We start from the raw sequence: 20,233 nt of genomic DNA on the forward strand, positions 1-20,233 counted from the left end.
AGTAACCAACCCTCGAAATTCATCACAAATTTGTTTATCTTATTCAAATAGTTTGTTTCCTCTATAAGGAAAAAGATGAATAATGGCTAGCAGTGAAATCCAGGACACGTGTTTTATCCTATTGAAGACTCGTCAGCCAAATGTACCTGCATTTCAGAGTTGATGTCCATTCTGGGACTCAAACCTAATACCATTCGCTTCAAACATTATCATGTTATCCACTTAGCTACTTAGTCCTGTTAGCCATCTGCTTGTGTGATGAGGGAGGAAGTTTTAAATTCACTTAATGTTGTTTACTTGTATCTTCCTATGAATGCATATATGTCAATAAAAGACTGATTCATTGCAGTCCTAAATAACATTGGGAAGATACTAGTAAACAACATCAAGTGAGTTTAAATTCACTTAGTATTGTTTGTTTAAATCTTCCCATTGATGTTTAAGACTGCAACTGATCACTCGAGTCCCAAAGTGAACATCAACAAGTCTGAGATGCAGGTACATCCAGCTGATGAGTCCCAAATAGGACGAAACGCGCTTTTTGGATTCCACTGCTAGCCACTTTCCACCTTTACTTACAATCAAGCGAGTTTGTTTCCTCTTCCATAAAACAAATAAATAAACATATTGAACATGGAATATTAAATGATCATATCTATAATGTTCTTGAATGTATTGATTGTAAGTAGTAACGAGTATATTCGCAAGCGCGTACGCACATACCTACATGTGCACTCCGCATACATATATACACACACATTTAAACATACATATACATTAAGTACATACATTTGCACACATATCAACATGTAAACAATGACACTAATCGATCAATTTTTAAGATTTCATTTTAAAAAAACAAAAAAATTTCTGATGACGTAACAATATTGTTACTAAGGCAAAAAACAAAAAAAAGAAACAAAAATTTTTTTCTAATTTTTTCTACATAACTTCATTATATAATTAAATAATGTATATAATATAAAACTAATTAATTCAATAAATTCAAATAAACCAATTACAGATATACCAATCCATAAACCCATATTACCCCCAATATCTGATAATAATTGTGCTAATGAATATTCTTGTTCTTCACGTATTAATCTACCATGTGGACTATTACGTTCTATAGTTAATAAACCAAAATTATTACGTAATTCTGAAAGAATTGTTTTTGTTGATAAATTTTGACTACTTATAATATTATCAGTAGTTTTGTCAGTATTATCATTAGTAGTATTATAAGTAGTATTATCAGTAGTAGTAGTAGTAGTAGTAGTAGTATTTGTGAAAACATGATAAAATGTATTCATTAAAAAGGATATTCTTGCTTCATTATATGTATTACTCCATAATTCATTCATAATAATACGATTTATACCTAAATGTTGATAATAAATATCATCACAATAGGGTAAGTCACCATATACATCACATTGTTTAGCCTCCATTAAACTCATATATAGATTATCATTATTATACTTTTGATATACCCGATACATACAATCAATATTATTGATTAATTGTTTCTCATTAAATATTGACATATTTAAGCATAAAATTGGTTTTTCATTTGTTTGATTGTCATTATTATTGTTACCATAGTAACCTAAAGGTAAAAATGGATTATAACAATGACATTCATTCAAATATAAATATTGTGATAATATCCGATGACACAATTCATTTGAACCATAAATTAAACGTTTATGAATGAAATCACCATCATATAAAATAGTTGAAAATTTTTTGTCATTACATAAAGATTGGTAACTATGATGGTGGTGGGGGTGATAGGGGTGATAATGAGGGTGGTGTTTTATACGTTTTATACGTAACATTTCTAATTTAATATGATGTATATAACCAGGTATTAATTCAATGGAATTGATATTAGGGAAATGATTTGGTAATGTTATATATAAATCAATTTGATGTGATGTATATGATGAATTAATAATTAAATAATTTTGATAATTAAATTTAATACCAAATACAAGTTTTTCTATTCGTTGATAAATAGTTTGATTTAAATAACGTGAAATCTATAAAAAGAAGAAACAAAAGAGGGGGGGGTAAGAAAATTAGATATTAACATGTTTGGATGTTGACTAGTTCAATGATGTAGAGGTTAAGTGTTCACATGAAAGATTGATAGGTTCTAGGTTCGAATTGAGTGAGTGGGAGATTGTGGACGTGCATTACTGAAAAGTCTGACACAGGGACGAAACGATAGTTTCCAAGGAGGTTTAACTTTAATTGACTCATGAATTCAACTATTTTAAAAATATACATGTATTTGTAGGGTAAAACATTTTTTCTATAAAGTTATGAAGAGTCTAGAGATAACGATTAGTTCACGAAGTTATTCACTGTAAGTAGATCCAAGCTATGTAGTTTAGGATCAGGATGATAATGGAAAACAAAGATCTAAGACTTTAGATGATAGATAGTGTTACGTCCTTGAATCTGTCTACCCACTTAGTGCCGAGTATAATGTAGATTAAGACCTTGACACGATAGACTGACTGGCTTAACCTTGAGGCCAATATGCGTGAGTTCGAAATAGGGGTAGAGAGACGAAAACTATTCTGTCCCGGATTGGCTGGCAAGCACGAGAGAGAGAGAGAAGACAAAGACAGATGGAACACTAATCACTTTATTCCAACCCGATCTAGCACTCGAATTCCCAATTCAGATTAGGGTGAAAAGTTACATGAATAAATAGATGACTAAGCGGACCACAACGTACAATAATTAGAAAAATACAATCATGTCCAAAACTGGGGAATTATAGTAGAAAATAGGGTACAGAAGATTACGTCTAAATGACAATAGCTTTAGGGCAGAAAATGCTATGGCAATGAATTATACATCAAACGAAAGCTTATGATCTGTAGAATAGGCTAGGGGCAAAAGTAAATGTTACAGTTTTACAAGCTTTGAATTAAATGAATTAACGTCCCCGAAAATAGCTTCCATAATTTGTTCAGGCTTCTAGTTTTGCGGATCACATCAGATAGATAGATAGATAGTTGGATTGATAGATAGATAGATAAATAGATAGTGTGGATAGATAGATAGATAGATAGATACGTATGATAAACAAATACACACATGGAGACAACCAATACTATTGCAATGCAAAATTATTGAGTTATTGCATCAAATGTAAAAATCATACGTTCAATACTTCATTCGGAAATACTCCTACAATTATCTTAAACAGCTTCGTTCTTCCATTGTCTTAATAATAATAATAATAACTCTCTGTTTCCGTTCTCCTTGAATCGATCTTTCTAAATTGCTGTTGCAAACGATTTCATTTCTGAGTAGAGTTATATATTACTTATATCGATATAAGTAGCTTACACTACATACAATGTTTATTTACATTTATCTGTCTATGGTATTTAAAATAGTCATCTTTCTTTTTATTGAAACCATGAACCGACCAATTAGGTTCATGATCAGAAATGAAAGTTAATAATCTCCATAACCCTATACTGATAACTAATATGTGCCTATTAGTGACTACCTTCGTGATAGTATTCCCATAGTTCTAGTAAGAAGCTGTGACCAATAGAGTTTAACCGTGTTTGAATATGAGACAGTTATCTACCGATTACAATTTAAGATGGTCGTGCAATATCGTGGATTGGTTGAAGTAAAGCATTAATACCACCATTAGTTAGCTGCTTAATGGTCTAGAGGTTAGGTGTTCGCATGTGAGATCAGTGATCCTGGGTTCGAGTCTCGCGTGAATGATTGTGGATGGTTATTAGTGAGGAGCCCCATAGTGGGAAGAAGCTAACGTTCAGGTTTCTAATGATTGCCTTACATGGACTAGCTCGTGGTATCAGTTAGAAAGTCAACAATCTGAACAACTCTTTACTGATTGTATATATACATGAATGCGTTGTGTTGATTAGTATTTCCCATAAGTCAATAAGAGCTTTCTAGACAATCTTAGTATCTTTATCCTGCATAGTTTGTTGAACAACTGTTTTAAAAGTGTACATTGTGACTGAATTCAGTTGAAAGGTATAATACTTTAAATTTATTGACATTAGTTATTGTATAAGACTTGATCTAATCAAGATAATAATTTTATATAGTTGAATTCATGAGTCAATTAAAGTTGGACTATCATGGAAAATCAGGAAGCATTGAACGACCGTTTCGTTCTAGTATGAGTCTCCTCAGTAGTGCACGTTCATAATCCTATCTGCTTGATTCGAACCCAATACCTATTAGTCCTTATTATTCAGAAAAATATACTCCAAAGGGTTCACTATTATAATCAATAAAATTCAAAATTTAAGCTTTTTTTAATTGGACTTTATACAAAACTTTTTAAATTAAGTTTCATCATCCATTTGATTATCTTCAAAAGAAATTAAGATTTTAATAAAACAGTTTTTCCATTAATCTATCAGATGAATATATGAACTTACGTATACACCAACACAAACACATATATATACATGAATGAATAGTTGACCAGGAGACAATTGAACGTTTTACTGAATCAGTGTAACTTTCCGTTTAAACTAACCCCCACCCCCTACATATTAATACTAATTTTGTGGTTCCCATGGGAAATTAAAATGTATTGTACCGTTAAACTAAAGTTTTAATACACCATTTCAATCTTACCTTTAATGTTGTACTTGACTCTCTATTTTTGCAATGATTAAAACTTGGCTATATTGAATATTTTCATAGTTGAAATCATGAGTAAATTGAAGCTAGACCACCATGGGAAACCTGGAAGCACTGGACAGCCACTTTGTCTTATTATGACATTCCTCAGAAGTGCGCGTCCACGATCCCGCCCCGAGAGATTTGAACCTAGGACCTAGCAGCCTCGCGCCGGAACACTTAACCGATAGACCAGTGAGCCGGCACCCGATGGTGTTAATGTCTAACTTTAACTGATACACGAATTCGAGCAACCGTTCACCAATTTTTTTCAGTGAGTTGATATGTCTACAACAGACTTGGTTGAACTCCACTGGTCACTGCTTCCCACTAGAACTCAAGGAAACATCCTTTGAAGTCAGTCACTAGTGAGTATATGATTATAGATCAGAAGGGGTTTTTGTAGAGATTTCAGTATTTTCATAGTTGAAATCATTAGTCAATTGAAGATAGACCACCATGGAAAACCTGGAAGCACCGGACGGCCGTTTGTCCTATGAAAGTATTGAAATCTCCACAAAAACCCCTTCTGATCTATATTGAATATGAGTGCGTGTGTGTGTAAGAAAGCGGAATTCAAATCGAAGAAAGTGAAAAATTGTTTGTAGTTGAATGAGTGAACAGCATAGGGTTTATTTTGTTCTAAGCTTCATTGCTAATGTATAGTAATGGAAACAATAATACTACTAATGAGTAGTAATGAGTATGTTAACAAGTGAAAAATATAAATCTATACGAATAGTAATGAATATCCTCTCCACATTACTTTATCCGTATTAAACCTGGTCTATGGAAGTAGAAGTTATGGATAAGCTAGAAGTTTCCGACTATAGGTAAATTAGAAATAACTCTTATTTCTTATGGAATGATTCAGTAAGCAATATTGAGATTAGACATAAAGTACTAAAGCAAAGTGACGAATTGATGGGTCTTTATCGACCAACGTGGTGGAGACATGCGTCATCCATAACAAACCAGGAATTAACACAACTGTCGATGTTAGCTAGTGTAGGAATAAATTAGAAGAACGTAAGATGCTAGACCAGTGCATAAAATTACTGATTATTAGACTGAACAATATTTGGTCGAAATGTTCATCGTAACCAATTCCTGAAGATGTTGAGGGACACAGCTTTGAATTATCTACAATGGATCGCAAATATTCCCTCTTTATATTCTTTTCAATACTGAATTCCAGAATTTCTTCACACATACCATTTCATTATGTGTTTTAGACCGTACCCTCTCGTCTATTACTTTTCTTTCCTCATCTTCATTACTTCTGCATTCTTCTGATGTTTTTTGACATTCATTTAGTCAATTTCATTTTATCATATTACGGTGATGTATTAACATGGGCCAACATTCATTTTTACATGGCTTCACTTTGACTATGACTAAGTGAACGAGTAGACAGCTTAAAAGGTATTATGACTTGATAGTCTAGTGTATAACATAAATAAAAACGGAACCATTAGGTTTGAAATCAGGGATTTCCAATTCCCCCAAAGTTGAACCTTCATATCTACCAACCTGGTTGGGTCAGCTTTTTGTCCTCTCAATTTCGTAAACAACATCCCCGACTCGAGAAAGTAGTGAGTAGGACTTCCATATCAGTGAGTGAGTACATGTGGCCATGTGAGAGCAATTTTGAGAGAGATAGCGGACTCTCGTCACTCTCGGTCGTATCAAGGAATTGGGAGGTTAAATATGTCATTGATTTCCTTAACTTAGAAAAACAAATCAGTAATCCTTCTCCATATAATGATATAATGAAAGCACCAACCCAATCACACTTGGTGAAAACATTTTGGAGGAGGTGGAAAGTTTTACGTATCTGAGAATCGGCTTCGATGAACAAGGTGGATCCTATGCAGACGTAAAGACGAGGACTGGCAAAGAGAGGACATCATTCCTACAATTGAAGATTATATGGAACTCAAAACAATTATCAACCAATATCAAAATCCGAATCTTCACGAATGTCCAGACGGTCCTACTCTACAAAGCTGAAAGTTGGAGAACTACCACAACCGTCATCAAAAAAGTTCAAGTATTTATGAGCATTAATCTACCCGAAATACTTAATATCAGTTGCTGGCCGGATACTATCAGTAACAGCCTACTGTAGGAGAGAACAAACCAGCTCCATTTTGTTGAGGAGATTAGGAAAAGATTCTGAGAGTGAATAAATAATACAGTGAGAAAATTATCAAACTGTATCCCGAGGCATGTCCTCACTTGAAATCTCGAAGGGAAACGGAAAACAGGAACGTTAAAGAACACACTACGTCAGGAATTGGAAGTAGATATGTAAAGGATAAATAACAACTGGAGACAACCGGAAAAGATTGTTAAGGACAGAGTTAAATAGAGAATTCTGATGGACAGTCTATTCTCCTCCATGAAGTATATAATCACCGAAATCCACAAAAGAAACACGGGACTACTGTGTCTTTCTGTTCTTACTTCAATCTTTGACAAACTTCTGGAATACTTTTAATTGAACTCTATTTGTGTCAAATGGCCTTTTAATACATCAAGACTACCTATCCAAACATCACAAATAATACACAGTGTAAAACGAATATGATCATGCCAAAAAAAAAAATCTAATTGAATACCGATCATTATCACTATGATAGAATTATACCACCATGATTAAGTAAAACTTATCACTTGAATGCACACACATACACATACATAAACTAGAAGAGCTAACATGTCAAAATGGACAAACATCCAGAAGGATTCATGAACCCTTTCATGTACTGAAATGTATGTAAATGAATAGTCCTAATTGTGCAAATGTTCATTTATGCCTTTCCGTGTACGTTTGTATGTATGTGTGTATGTTTATGTGTACATCCAGAAGGATTCATGAACCTTTATAATGTTCGTATGTACTGACATGTATGTAAATGAATAGTCCCAGTGTGTATGTGTATGTATGTGTGTGTGTTGATGTGTACAAACATCATTGAATAGTAACTGTAAGGAATTTATCAATGTTCAATTTTCTTTAGTCTTTATTATTTACAATTTTATACAACTAACTGTTCAACAGTAAATTGTTTTCAAAATCTAATAACATAACTTGTAGTCAAAGATGGATGGTGACTAGCAGTGGAATCCAGGATGCGAGTTTCGTCCTTCTTCGGACTCGTCAGCTGGATCCACCTTCATTCCACAGTTGATATCTAATCCGAAAGTCGAACACAGTACTCTTCGCTTCAAATACCATCATGTTATCCACTTAGCTACTCTGGGATGCAGGTACCTCCGTATAACAAGTCCCAGATAGGACGAAACGTATGTCCTGGATTCCACTGCTAACCACTATTCATCTTTGCTTATAGTGCTTGTGAATTAAGGCAATATCTAGGCAGTCCACACAGGATGCATATATGCTAATAAGAGACTGATCAATTGCAGTCCTAAGCAACGATGGATAGATTCAAGTAAACAATACCAAGCAAATCTAACTTATAGTCAATTGGTAATTTTTGATAGGAAACTACCTAATAACAAGATGTGATTTTAAGCAAAGATGGATAATGGCTAGCAATGGAATCCAGGACGCAAGTTTCGTCCTATTCGGGACTCGTCAACTGGATGTACCTGGATCTCAGACTTGTTGATGTTCACTCTGGGACTCGAACCCAGTACCTTTCGCTTCAAACGCCATCGCGTTACAGTTGCAGTCCTAAACATCAATGGGAAGATTCAAACAAACAATATTTGGAGAATTTAAGGTGTGATTTTATTTCAGCGGTTCAGTATACATATACATATGTATATACTCTTGGAATGATGACATTGTTTGTATACACCATAAATAAATCCTTTACATAAACTGTTATGAATAACAGATTATTTTTCCGAGATAAAGGCATTAGATGACAGCTAAATGATATGGATATAAAAAAACTGAAATGTATTCGTTGAATAACAGTTGTAGGTGGGCTACGCCGACTATTATTGAGGATGGTTGAAAGAAAGTTAGGGGCCGTCAAACAAAAACGTGGCATCAGAGCTTGAAGTTACTAACTTCTAGTCTGAGCTATGTTGGCAGATGCAGACTACTTGGTTGGGGTCCGAGCGACTATCGTAACCAATCGTTGGAGAATTTGGATGGCATGTCTCAGAATCTATCACAATGGCGTAGGTGTATACAATGTTTATCTTTCATTAAACCTTGAGATTAAAATTGTTTCATAACTTTCTTCTTTCCTATACTATATCCTTATATACAACCTATCTTTTATATACTACCGCCACTAAGTTAACTACTTCTATGAATCCGGTGTTGATCTTGTTGTGCAGATGAAGTGTGGCAACTTGGACCGATGCAAATATGTGCCTGGTCCTACGTTGTAGCTGACTGTCTAACTGTAGGTGGGCAACAAATATACATTTAATCCCGTTTGAAGGCAGTTTAATGGATGATTATAAACATATAAGTAAATAATGATGTTCGTACTTGAGAACAGTAGATATCAGTTGAATGAAGTGAATAGTTAACCACTAATCCAATAATTTATAATGCTTAACAATTAATCATTTAAATAGTTCAATTCGTGAATCTATCTAAGCCACATCACCATTGAAAACGTCGAAGCACTGGATAGCCGTTTCGTCCTAGCATGAGACTACTAATCATGTGCTCATTAGTAGCTGGCTTCAAGCTGGATTTCATGGAGTTCTAGTGAGAAGCCATGACCAGTGGGGTTCAACCGTGTCTATCGTGAGGCACTTACTAACTGAAGACAATGGTGGACGGTCGCGAAATATCATGGATTTGTTGAATCTAGACATTAGCACTGTTGGATGTCAGCCTGTTCAGTGGTCTACAGGTAAAGCATTTGCGCGCGAGACCAAAGGTCGTACACTCGAGTCCCGGATATGAGATCATGGATCCTTACTGCCGAGAAATCCCATACTAGGACGAAATGGTCATCCAATACTTTCAGGTTTTCAATGTTGATCTAGCTTAGATAGACTCATAAATTAATTATTCCACTTCTATATATAATTTTTATCATTATTCAGTAAGAGATCAAGAAGTTTCTGTTATGTAATATGTTAATAAGATGTATATGAAAAAAGATTGAATCTATGCCGCTTTTTTATACAATAGGCATTTGGTTATACTTGTCAAAGATAAAAGATGGATTGTATTTGATACTCATTTCATGATTGACACTTTATACTTGTGGAATTTATTATGATCTAACCTATGGACTATACCATTGTGTAAATGTACTTAATATTGTTTGTTTGAATCCTTCCATTGACGTGAAGGACTGTGATTGATTAGTCTCTTATTAACCATATGTTTATACTGTGCGTATTGCCTCGATATTGTCTTAATGCATAAGCATTATAAGCAAAGATGGATAGTGGCTAGCAGTGGAATCCAGGACGCACGTTTTGTCTTATTTGGGACTCATCAGCTACATATTAGAGTTGATGCTTGCTCTGGGACTCGAACTCAGTACCTTTCACTTCAGTGGGAAGATTCAAATAAACGATACCAAGTGAATTTAAACTTCACCCCATCTCACAAGCAAATGGTTATCAGGGCTCTGTAGCGGAGTGGATAACGCAATGGCGTTTGAAGTGAGGGTACTGGATTCGAGTCCCAGAGTGAACATCAACTCTAAGATCCAGGTACATCCAGCTGATGAGTCCCAAATGGGACGAAACGCGCGTCCTGGATTCCACTGCTAGCCACTATCCATCTTTGCTTATTACACCATTGTGTATTAAACTCAACCTTTGATAAGACATATTTTCAATCTCTCTATAAACTTGATCATATTGTCTGTTTGTAAACAAATACTCTTAGAACTGCATTAAATGTGTAGTAAATAGGTATCTAGGCAAGTAGGTATGGAGGTTGGTAAGCAGGTATGTACATCATGCTTGTAGTTCTAAGATATGAATAGAAAGAGATGTACATATTATTCATTGTATTATTTGGATACCATGGAATGATGCAAAGCTAAAGGATATGTGATATAAAGTGAAGATAACAATCACATATTCATTAATGTATTTAGCTAGTATCTGTCATTTAAATCATTTATTTAATCCACTTAAACAATTCTTAATACTTTCATAGCTTGCATCATAGACTGATCTTAGCTAGGAAACCAATAAACACCTGGAAAAAACTAGATGCTTATTTCATCCTTGACTTTTCAGTAGTGTGCATCTTTGAAACCACTGGGAATCGAACACAGAACTTTCAGGTGGCATGGTGACAACTTAACTTTTAGAGAAGTGAATTAGTATCCAATGGTGCGCATCCACGATTCCGCATCACATGATTCGAACTCAAAAACCTATCATTCTCGCGTGCGATCGCTTAACCTCTGGGTTCGAATCACGTGAGGCGGAATCGTGGATGCGCACTACCACTGAGCAGTCTCACATTAGGACGAAACGGCCGTCCAGTGCTTTCATGTTTTGCATGGTGATCTAGCTTCAATTGATTTATGATCTCAATTATTAAAATTACTATAACCAAAACCCTTCTGATACTAAATACAACTATGCTTTTTATAGGTAATTCATTTGCCTTATTAATTCAAATGTCAAATTGAAAATCCAAACAGATGACTGTTTCGGTTCTATAAGGGTGAACATTGTTAATGAATATTAAGTGTTATGATTAGTTTTATACTGATAATCTATGTATCGATTAGAATTATAAGTCAATACATTATTACTATTAGTAACAGCTTGTATTGAACACAAACTGACACTAAATAGAGATATAATCAGAAGGGGTTTTGTGGAGATCTCAGTATTTTTCAAAGTTGCAATAATGAGTCAATTGAAGCTAGAACATCATGAAAAACCTGGAAGCATTGGACGGCCATTTCGTCCTATTGTGGGACTGCTCAGTGGCAGTGCACATCGACGATTCCGCCTCACGTGATTCGAACCCAGGACCTATCAGTCTCGTACGCGAATACTTAACCTTTAGACCGATGAGCCGGTCGGCATCCAACGGTGTTAGTGTCTAACTCTGACCAATCCACGAAATTTAGCAACCGTTCACCAATTGTCTTCAGTGAGTTCCTATCTCACAACAGACGTGGTTTGAACTCCTTTGGTCACTGCTTCTCACTAGAACTCCAGGACATGTATCTTAAAGTAAGTCACCAGTAAGCATATGATTATAATCAGAAGGGGTTTTGTGGATATTTCAGTATTTTTCGCGAATGCGGGATCATGGATGCTCACTGCTGAGGAGTTCCATAATAGAACGAAACGGCTATCCAGTGCTTTCAGGTTATCCATGGTGGTTTAGCTTTAATTGACTCATGATTTCAACTATGAAGAACAGAGATTTATTAATAAATTATAAAGTATTATTACCTTGTTTCATATTCACTAAAATAACTAAAGTAATATGATAGATCTATGAAAGTTAATTATGCATACTACTATATTGTGATTTAATTATCAAGAAGTCAGATGTTCACACACAAAAGACTGAAGATCCTCGGTACGATCCTCACTTGTATACTGTTTTTAACTCCTACACTAGAACAAAACATATGTTCATGATGTATATTGGATAGATAAGTAATACTTCTAAGTATTGAACACATGTTACGTTCTAGTGTAGGATTGCTAACCAATGTACAACTGAAGATTTTAGCCAGGACCTTCAGTTTTTTGTGTGCGAATAACTTGTGAGTGAGTGCCCTGTTGAATATATGAAGTTATATAAAATCGTCAATTAGAGAACAGCGAATTTATTGATCGCTCAATGGTACACAAAAGCCGTATGAGCAGTCTTGAGTGTACGTATCAGTCCTGCTATCTGCCTAGCCCAGTCAGCTAAGTCCAGAACACCAATAACAGTCTCTGCAATATGAATCATTATTCTCAAACATACTGAGTTTATATACCAAACAAACTGACCACATTGTACCAATAAAATAGAAAATAACATTTTGTACAAGATTTGACCAATTGTGGCTGTGAATAGAGGGAACAGTAATTAATAGACCAGGTGTAATTCAAGAATGGTAAATCGTATAATAATGGTTCATAAATCGAAATAAAGCTTAGTATAAGGGAAACACGAATATGAATAGTTAAGTTACTCAACAGTTATACAATAGGAAATATTCATATCATATATTGGTCCATAAATAGTTCATAAAGTTACCATTCATAATTTCTCACGGTATACAACAGATAAGTAATACTTGGAAATAGTGAATATATGTTTTTTTTTCTAGTGTATGACTTCTAAAACTTGTGGAACTGAGAATCGATCCTCAGTTGCACACTGGTCAGGAGTCCTATACTAGAATGTAACATGTGCTCACTACTTCCAAGTATTACTTATCTATCTAATTTACATCAATTCATCATTCTTTAAATAATCAAACTTACTTGAAAATTAAAACATGGTATATTATAACGTTTTTGTAATATCTGAGTATAAAAATATCTACTCAATGGCATTGGTACCATTACTAAATTATTATCTAATCCAATAGATAAACGTATACCTTCATAACCATTATCCATTGCTATAAATTGAAACATATTATCCACATTACCAATATCAATGATTTTGAGTCCATGAGATTCTCATCCTACAAATGTTTTTCGTGCTAGTTTGGACAACATCGGTACGACCCTCTGAGTGGGCAAAGAATCTTCTCATTCATGACTACAGTATAACTGCATCTTTCTCCAATCTAGCTTCTTCTGTTCAACTTCTGTTCGATGAGTTTCACTGATCTCGGAAACCACAAAGTTGTTATCATACTATATAGGCATGATGAGATAATTGAGATCATGAGTTAATTGAAGCTGGACGACCATGGAAATCCTGGAAGCACTGGATGGCCGTTTCGTCCTATTGTGGGACTCCATGGTGGCCTAGCTTCAATTGGCTCATGATCTCAACTATAATATCCATAAAACATTGTCTGATATTATTCAACATATACTCACTAGTGACTAGTTTCAAAAGGAATTTTCTGGAGTTCTAGTGGGAAGCAGTGAACAGTGGAGTTCAACCAGGTCCGTTTTGAGATAGAAACTTACTGAAGACAATGTTGGATGTGTCGCTCAATTTCGTGGATTAGTCAAAGTAAGACATTAACACCGTTGGATGCCAGTCGGCTCAGCGATCTAAAGGTTAAGTGTTCGCGCGCGAGACTGATAGGTCCTGGGTTCGAGTCTCGTCAGACGGGATCGTCGATGCGCACTGCCACTGAGCGGTCCCACAACTATGAAAATACTGAAATCTCCACAAAAACACCTTTTCTGATCTATTACTTATCTATCTACTTTACATCAATTCATCATCCTTTAAATAATCAAACTTACTTGAAAATTAAAACATGGTATATTATAACGTTTTTGTAATATCTGAGTATAGAAATATCTACTCAATGGCATTGGTACCATTACTAAATTATTATCTAATCCAATAGATAAACGTATACCTTCATAACCATTATCCATTGCTATAAATTGAAACATATCTTCAACATTACCAATATTAAATTGCCAATAAGATATTGTTGAATGAATTAATGATTGTATCATTATTTCATTAGTATCTAATTCATCTATATGAATAAATAAATCCTTTGGTAATCTAATTGATAGATTCCTTGCTAATTGAACATAATCATTCCATAATTGATATTTATCTTTAGTATATACATTATATGGTGCCATTGGATTACATAATATTATATCAGGCCATTGAAATGGTTCATAATCATTGATATAAGTAGTTAATATAGGATGAGATAAATAATGTTCAATAATATATGATAAATTAATTAAAAAACCAATAATACTAAGGAACCATAATGTGAACCAAATTAAACGGGTAATATGATTAGTTGCTGTGGAAATATGTGATAAACCATGTATGGTACTATGATTTAATAGACGAGTTATACCTATATGAAAAGGATGTTCATTATTGAATTGATTTATATTATTATTGTCATTATGATTATTATTATTAGTAGTATTTATTCCATTCATTTGAGTTCTTTCTAATATGTCATCTAATGAATTAGGTAACATGAATGAGTGTGTGTTTTTTGCGGATAAATGTTTGAACTACTAATAAGTAGTTAAAATAATGTTTAATAAATATATTGATATTGTGAGGTTAATTTAAATTGAATGGCGCAATTTGAAACTTTTGACGAAAATAAAAATTTACATTCTTTATTCATATCATATTATATTATAGAAATTGTTTAAATAGTTTTATTCGATAGATAGGAATAACAATAAAAGGGACTATAATAATGTCAATTATTGGTCCATTTTTAACCGAATACAACATTGTTCTGCTGCGAATTTAACTCACTAAGAATGTCGGCAGTATTCATGGTAGAAAAATGCTTGATATTAGCTGCTAACCAATTAGATAACAGTTTATATTACTTTAAATTGGGGATGAAAGAATTTGACTGGTTCATATATATGACAATGGGATGTAAGCAAAAGTATAAGTGCGTGTTTGATATACACACACACACACACACAAGCATTATTTACCTAGTGAAATAGAATTTCTGGTGTACTACGTATTTACACTGATAATAATAATAGTAATAATATCCCACTAGCATTGAAACTAACAGCATCCTAGGTTTGTGGAGGTTGGTTTAGTTTGTAGGTGGTATTTGTCATTGATTTGGTATATTATAATGACACAATTACGACTTTAATCAATTTGCGATATAGTAATTCAGTTAAACTAGTTAGCTTACTAGTGGGAAGCTTGAACTGGTTCGGCTTATATATAATAAGAACAAACTGGTCTTAGTTAGTGGGATTGGATGATATTCACGTAACATATCAATCTGATTAGATTTGGAATTGTACTGTTGGTTGACTCAGGGATTCCAGTAGTTAAGCATTCACCCTAGGGGGCCGAAGTTTGTGAGTTTGACCAAGAGTGGGGTTGTAGATGAATATGGAATCAGTATCTTCATTATAAGACAGAATAGTTTCACAGTCATGCTTTGTTTTCAATGCTACCCCAAACATCATCAGTTTGTGACAAATACAATCTACTTAGCGTTAGTACCTTGCTACAGGACAGATTTCTGTCAATGCTTGAATCAATTATAGGGAATGGATTAGTTAAGTATGTCAACTAATTCATTTATCTTGGAAGTTTTATCACACCTAATGGGTTGATGTTTGACGAAACAGTAACAAGCATTTAAAAAGCTCATCTGGCTTTTGCCAACTTACGTTACCTGTGGCTTAAGGAAGATACACGTCTCTCAATTAAAGGACAACTATACAACACAGAAGTTCTCTGTGATCTAATTTATAGCTGTGAAATGTGACCTCTAAAAGTACAGGATAATCGTAAGTCTTTGATATCCGATTACATGTATCTTCAAACCACTGCTAATGTATTTTAGAACCATTAGGTTAACCATTTTTAGTTTATAGGCAAAGTATAAAGTACGTCAAGTCGATTGAAAAAGTAGTTAATCTTTACCGACTGAAATAATTAACATATATAGCATGTAATTCTATCCACAGAATACCTGACCTCGTGATGATGGTTGTTGTAGAGGTACGTTGATATAAAACTAAAGGGGGGCAGACAATGACATGGCATCAAAGCATAAAGAAACCAACTGTTGGATTGAAACATGTAGATAGATACAGACTACTTGGTTGAGATTTGAGTGATTATTGTAACCAATGATTAAATACGTTAGATAAGATGACTCAAATTGATTCACAGTAACACAGGTACATGTACTCTACGTCTTCTCTTAGATCCAAAGTCTATAAATTCCTCATGAATTCTATTTTTTTTCATCATTTCACTAATTCACATCTTCTTCTCAAAAGGTATCTTGACCTCTTAATCTTTTCTATTACAACCAATACATGTGTCTACACTCCACAGTTGATTTTCAGTCCGAAACTCAAACCCAGTACCATCTACTTCAAACACCATGACGCTATCTATTTAGCAACTGAATCCAACTAGCCACTGCTGATGGGGTGAAGTCTATTCTAGCTTGAGATGATTAAGTTTTATGATTTTGTGACATGTTAAACAAGTATTTAATTTTCACAGTTGAAATCATGAGTAAATTGAAGCTAGACCACCATCGAAAACCTGGGAGCACTGGACGGCCGTTTCGTCCTATTATGGGACTCCTCAGTGGCAGTGCGTATCCACGATTCCGTCCTGTGAGATTCGAACCCAGGACATACCAGTATCGAGCCGAAGCCCTTAACTGATAGACCACTGAGCCGGCATCCAACGGTGTTAATGTCTAACTTCAATATATTTAATTGTAAGCAAAGATGGATAGTGGCTAGCATTGGAATCCAGTTTGACGCGCGTTTCGTCCTATTTGGGACTCGTCAACTGGATATACCTATATCTTAGAGTTGATGTTCACACTGGGACTCGAACCCAGTACCTTTCGCTTCAAATGTATGCTTGTGAATTAATGCTATATGAAGGCAATACTCACACTATGCACATATGCCAATTAGAGACTGACCAGTTGCAGTCCTAAACATCAATGGGAAGATTCAAACAAACAATAGTGAGTTTAATTATTTAATTGGCAGAGTATGAATGACATATGAAATTGATGTTATCCAATATTTGTTGACATGTAATGACATCCGGAAATGGAGTAATTATATGACATAGTTACTTGATTATATCTCTTAGTTACAAATGCTTAATTATATAATATGGCAAATTTATGTTATTACAGTAAATCATTTAAAAACTGATGTATTCATACGTCATTTTGAATTATCTTGGGGATATTTACCTGTGTTATACCCAAAATCAGTCGGTATTTCATCCCTGTCGTTTTAAGGAGTTATCGAAGCAAGACTTCTGACACCCCCATAAGATGGATAGTGGCTAGCAGTGGAATCTGTGATACTCGTTTCGTCCTATCTGGGACTAATCACCTGGATGTACCTGAATCCCAGGGTTGATGTTTACTCAGTAGCTAAGTGGATAACATGATGTCATTTGACGCGAACAATACTGTGTTCGACTCTCGTATTGAACATCAACTCTGGGATCCAAAGTGGATCCAGGTGATAAGTCTTGAGTAGGACAAGACGCGCATCCTTGATACAACTACTAGCCATCATCCATAATTGTAAATGATGTTGAATGAATTTTTAAGTTACATTTACTGAAGGCAATTTTATAATGAATTGATGAAGTACTCGAAAATCATTGGTAACCTGTTATTCTGTGCTGTTTCATCAGCTCATTATACACGTCTGATAAACTCTCATCGGACTTGTTATTAACAGTAAGGAGATTGAATGTGTATAAGAATTTTTAATTACCAAACGTATTATGTTTATATCATCTAATACTGAATTGGCTGAGATAGTGATATTTCAATAGTAACCTTAGCCAAATGAACAGTTCATTTAGTCATATTAGGTCAACACACATGGTTTATTCTTGCAACAATATACTAGTTGTCCTGCTTTGCGAAAACATGTGATCCCAGAATACCACCTAACACTTTTGTAAATCGGGTCTTCTTCTTTACATTCATCTGTATTAGTTTAGAATGGAGTTTATCATAATCAAGAAGTACTGAATAGCTGTTTACTGATCACACTTCTCCAAATGTGAAGGGTGATGAATCCCGGATGAATTTCGATCCACATCCTTCAGGTCTTATGACAAGTATAATATCACTTAGTTGATATTTATCGATCTAATGTTTTAGATATTGTCAACATTACCATCTTACTTACTTACTTATGACTTTTACCTCTCGTGGAGGAGTATAGGCCGCCTACCAGCATTCTCTATCCAACCCTGTCCTGGGCAATCCTTTCCAGTTCTTTCCAGTTGTTATTCTTCTTTTTCATATCTGCTTCTATTTCCAGGCATAGTGTATTCTTTGGCCTTCCTCTTTTCCACTTCCCTTCCGGATTCCATCCATCTAATCTGATTTCATATTTCAAAGGATAACCAGATTTCAGTTAGCAACCAACATAATCTTGTCTAATCTTTCGTACTGATAACATTCTAATAAGTGACCAATTATTGTATAGCATTCAGTCTAACTAAAGAGATCAATTATGATCCGAATAGTTTAATGATGACGAACCCTAACCATAGGATTGTCATCAAAATCTTCAAAGAATATTAATTTAATGAAGACTATTATAAAGTGTAAACTACATGATCCTTAATTGATTTTCGGATTCTTCATGAACTTTCTTCGACAATATGAGTATTTCAATGATCATTTAAACTACTTTTTAACCAATAATAGTATTATAGAAAAAAAGTAGACAAATCTAATGGTCTAATGGTTAAGCACTCGTGTGCGAGACTGATAGGTCCTGGGTTCGAATCTCATGAGGCGGGATCATGAAAACGCACTGCCACTGAGCAATCCCACAATAGGACGAAACGGCCGTCCAGTGTTTCCAGGTTTTCTATGGTAGTCTAGCTTCAATTAACTCATGATTTCAACTATATAAAAAGACAAATCTTAAGTTTATTCAAATGGAATGAAGTTTTTTTTTCCATTTTTGATATACCCTTTTCATTGAATTACTTTCGTCTTTCAATTGTCCCTATTATTATCATTCAATAAGTCAGTCAGCTACAACGTAGGAACAGTCACATATATGCATTGGTCCAAGTTGCCATACCTCGTTAGCACAACAAGATGAACACCGAACACATAGAATTAGTTAGTTTAGTGGTGGTAATATACAAAATAAAGATTTTATATAAGGATATAGTATAGGAAGGAAGAAAGTTATGAAGCAATTTTAATCTCAAGGTTTAAGAGAAGATAGAGAGTGTATACACTTATGCCATTGTGATCAATTTTGAGCCATTTCACCCACAGTCTCCAACCATTGGTTACGCGAACCTCAACCAAGTAGTCTGCATCTATCAACATGGTTCAGACTAGAAAATAGTGACTTCAAGCACTGATGCCAAGTTTTAGTTTGGCTGCCCCTAACCCTCTTCTAACCATCTCCAATACTAAACAGCATTATTATTATTATTTCGAATTGTAGAAAGCTGATCGGGAAGATGTAAAAGGTTTCATTAATCGTTTAGAATTTGATAATACAAATCAAGCACTTGAAAAATTAATTGAAGATCTATTTGCAAAGTTAACCTTAGCGGTAAGTTCATTAATCAAAGTAAGATGTTGACCATATAAATTGATTAATATTTTGTTTAGTAATAAGAAGGGGTTTACGTGGATATTATGGTAATTTAATAGGTCAGTAATCTGGAGGTTAAGCGTTCACGCGCGAGACTGATAGGTTCTAGGTTCGAATCTCACAAGGCGGGGTCGTGGATGCGCACTGCCATTGAGGAGTCCTACAATAAGACGAAACAACCGTCCAGTGCTTCCAGGTTTTCAATGATGATCTAGCTTCAATTGATTCATGATCTCAACTATATAAACTTACTAAAATCTCCACAAAACCTTCTTAT

The 20,233-nt window shown here is 34.5% G+C and overlaps 2 protein-coding genes across 2 annotated transcripts in view; one reads left to right on the forward strand and one right to left on the reverse strand.

Annotated features, from left to right (window-relative positions):
* The window catches only part of Smp_144020 (hypothetical protein), a gene marked incomplete at both ends in the record, with an annotated part of 93,329 nt that overhangs the window by 40,467 nt on the left and 32,629 nt on the right, over positions 1–20,233 (forward strand). Inside the window, one exon of the mRNA XM_018797787.1 lies at positions 19,804–19,914. Coding sequence (XP_018652794.1) covers positions 19,804–19,914 — 111 coding nt within the window. The remainder of the gene's footprint in view (positions 1–19,803; positions 19,915–20,233) is intronic.
* Smp_191730 (hypothetical protein) lies at positions 933–1,846 on the reverse strand (the record flags this gene model as incomplete). The annotated part of the gene is made up of 1 exon (XM_018797788.1): positions 933–1,846. A coding segment is annotated over one exon (914 nt), but the record flags the coding sequence as incomplete, so codon positions are not given.

This window comes from Schistosoma mansoni, chromosome 5, assembly GCF_000237925.1.
Source record: "Schistosoma mansoni strain Puerto Rico chromosome 5, complete genome".
Lineage (NCBI taxonomy): Eukaryota > Metazoa > Platyhelminthes > Trematoda > Strigeidida > Schistosomatidae > Schistosoma > Schistosoma mansoni.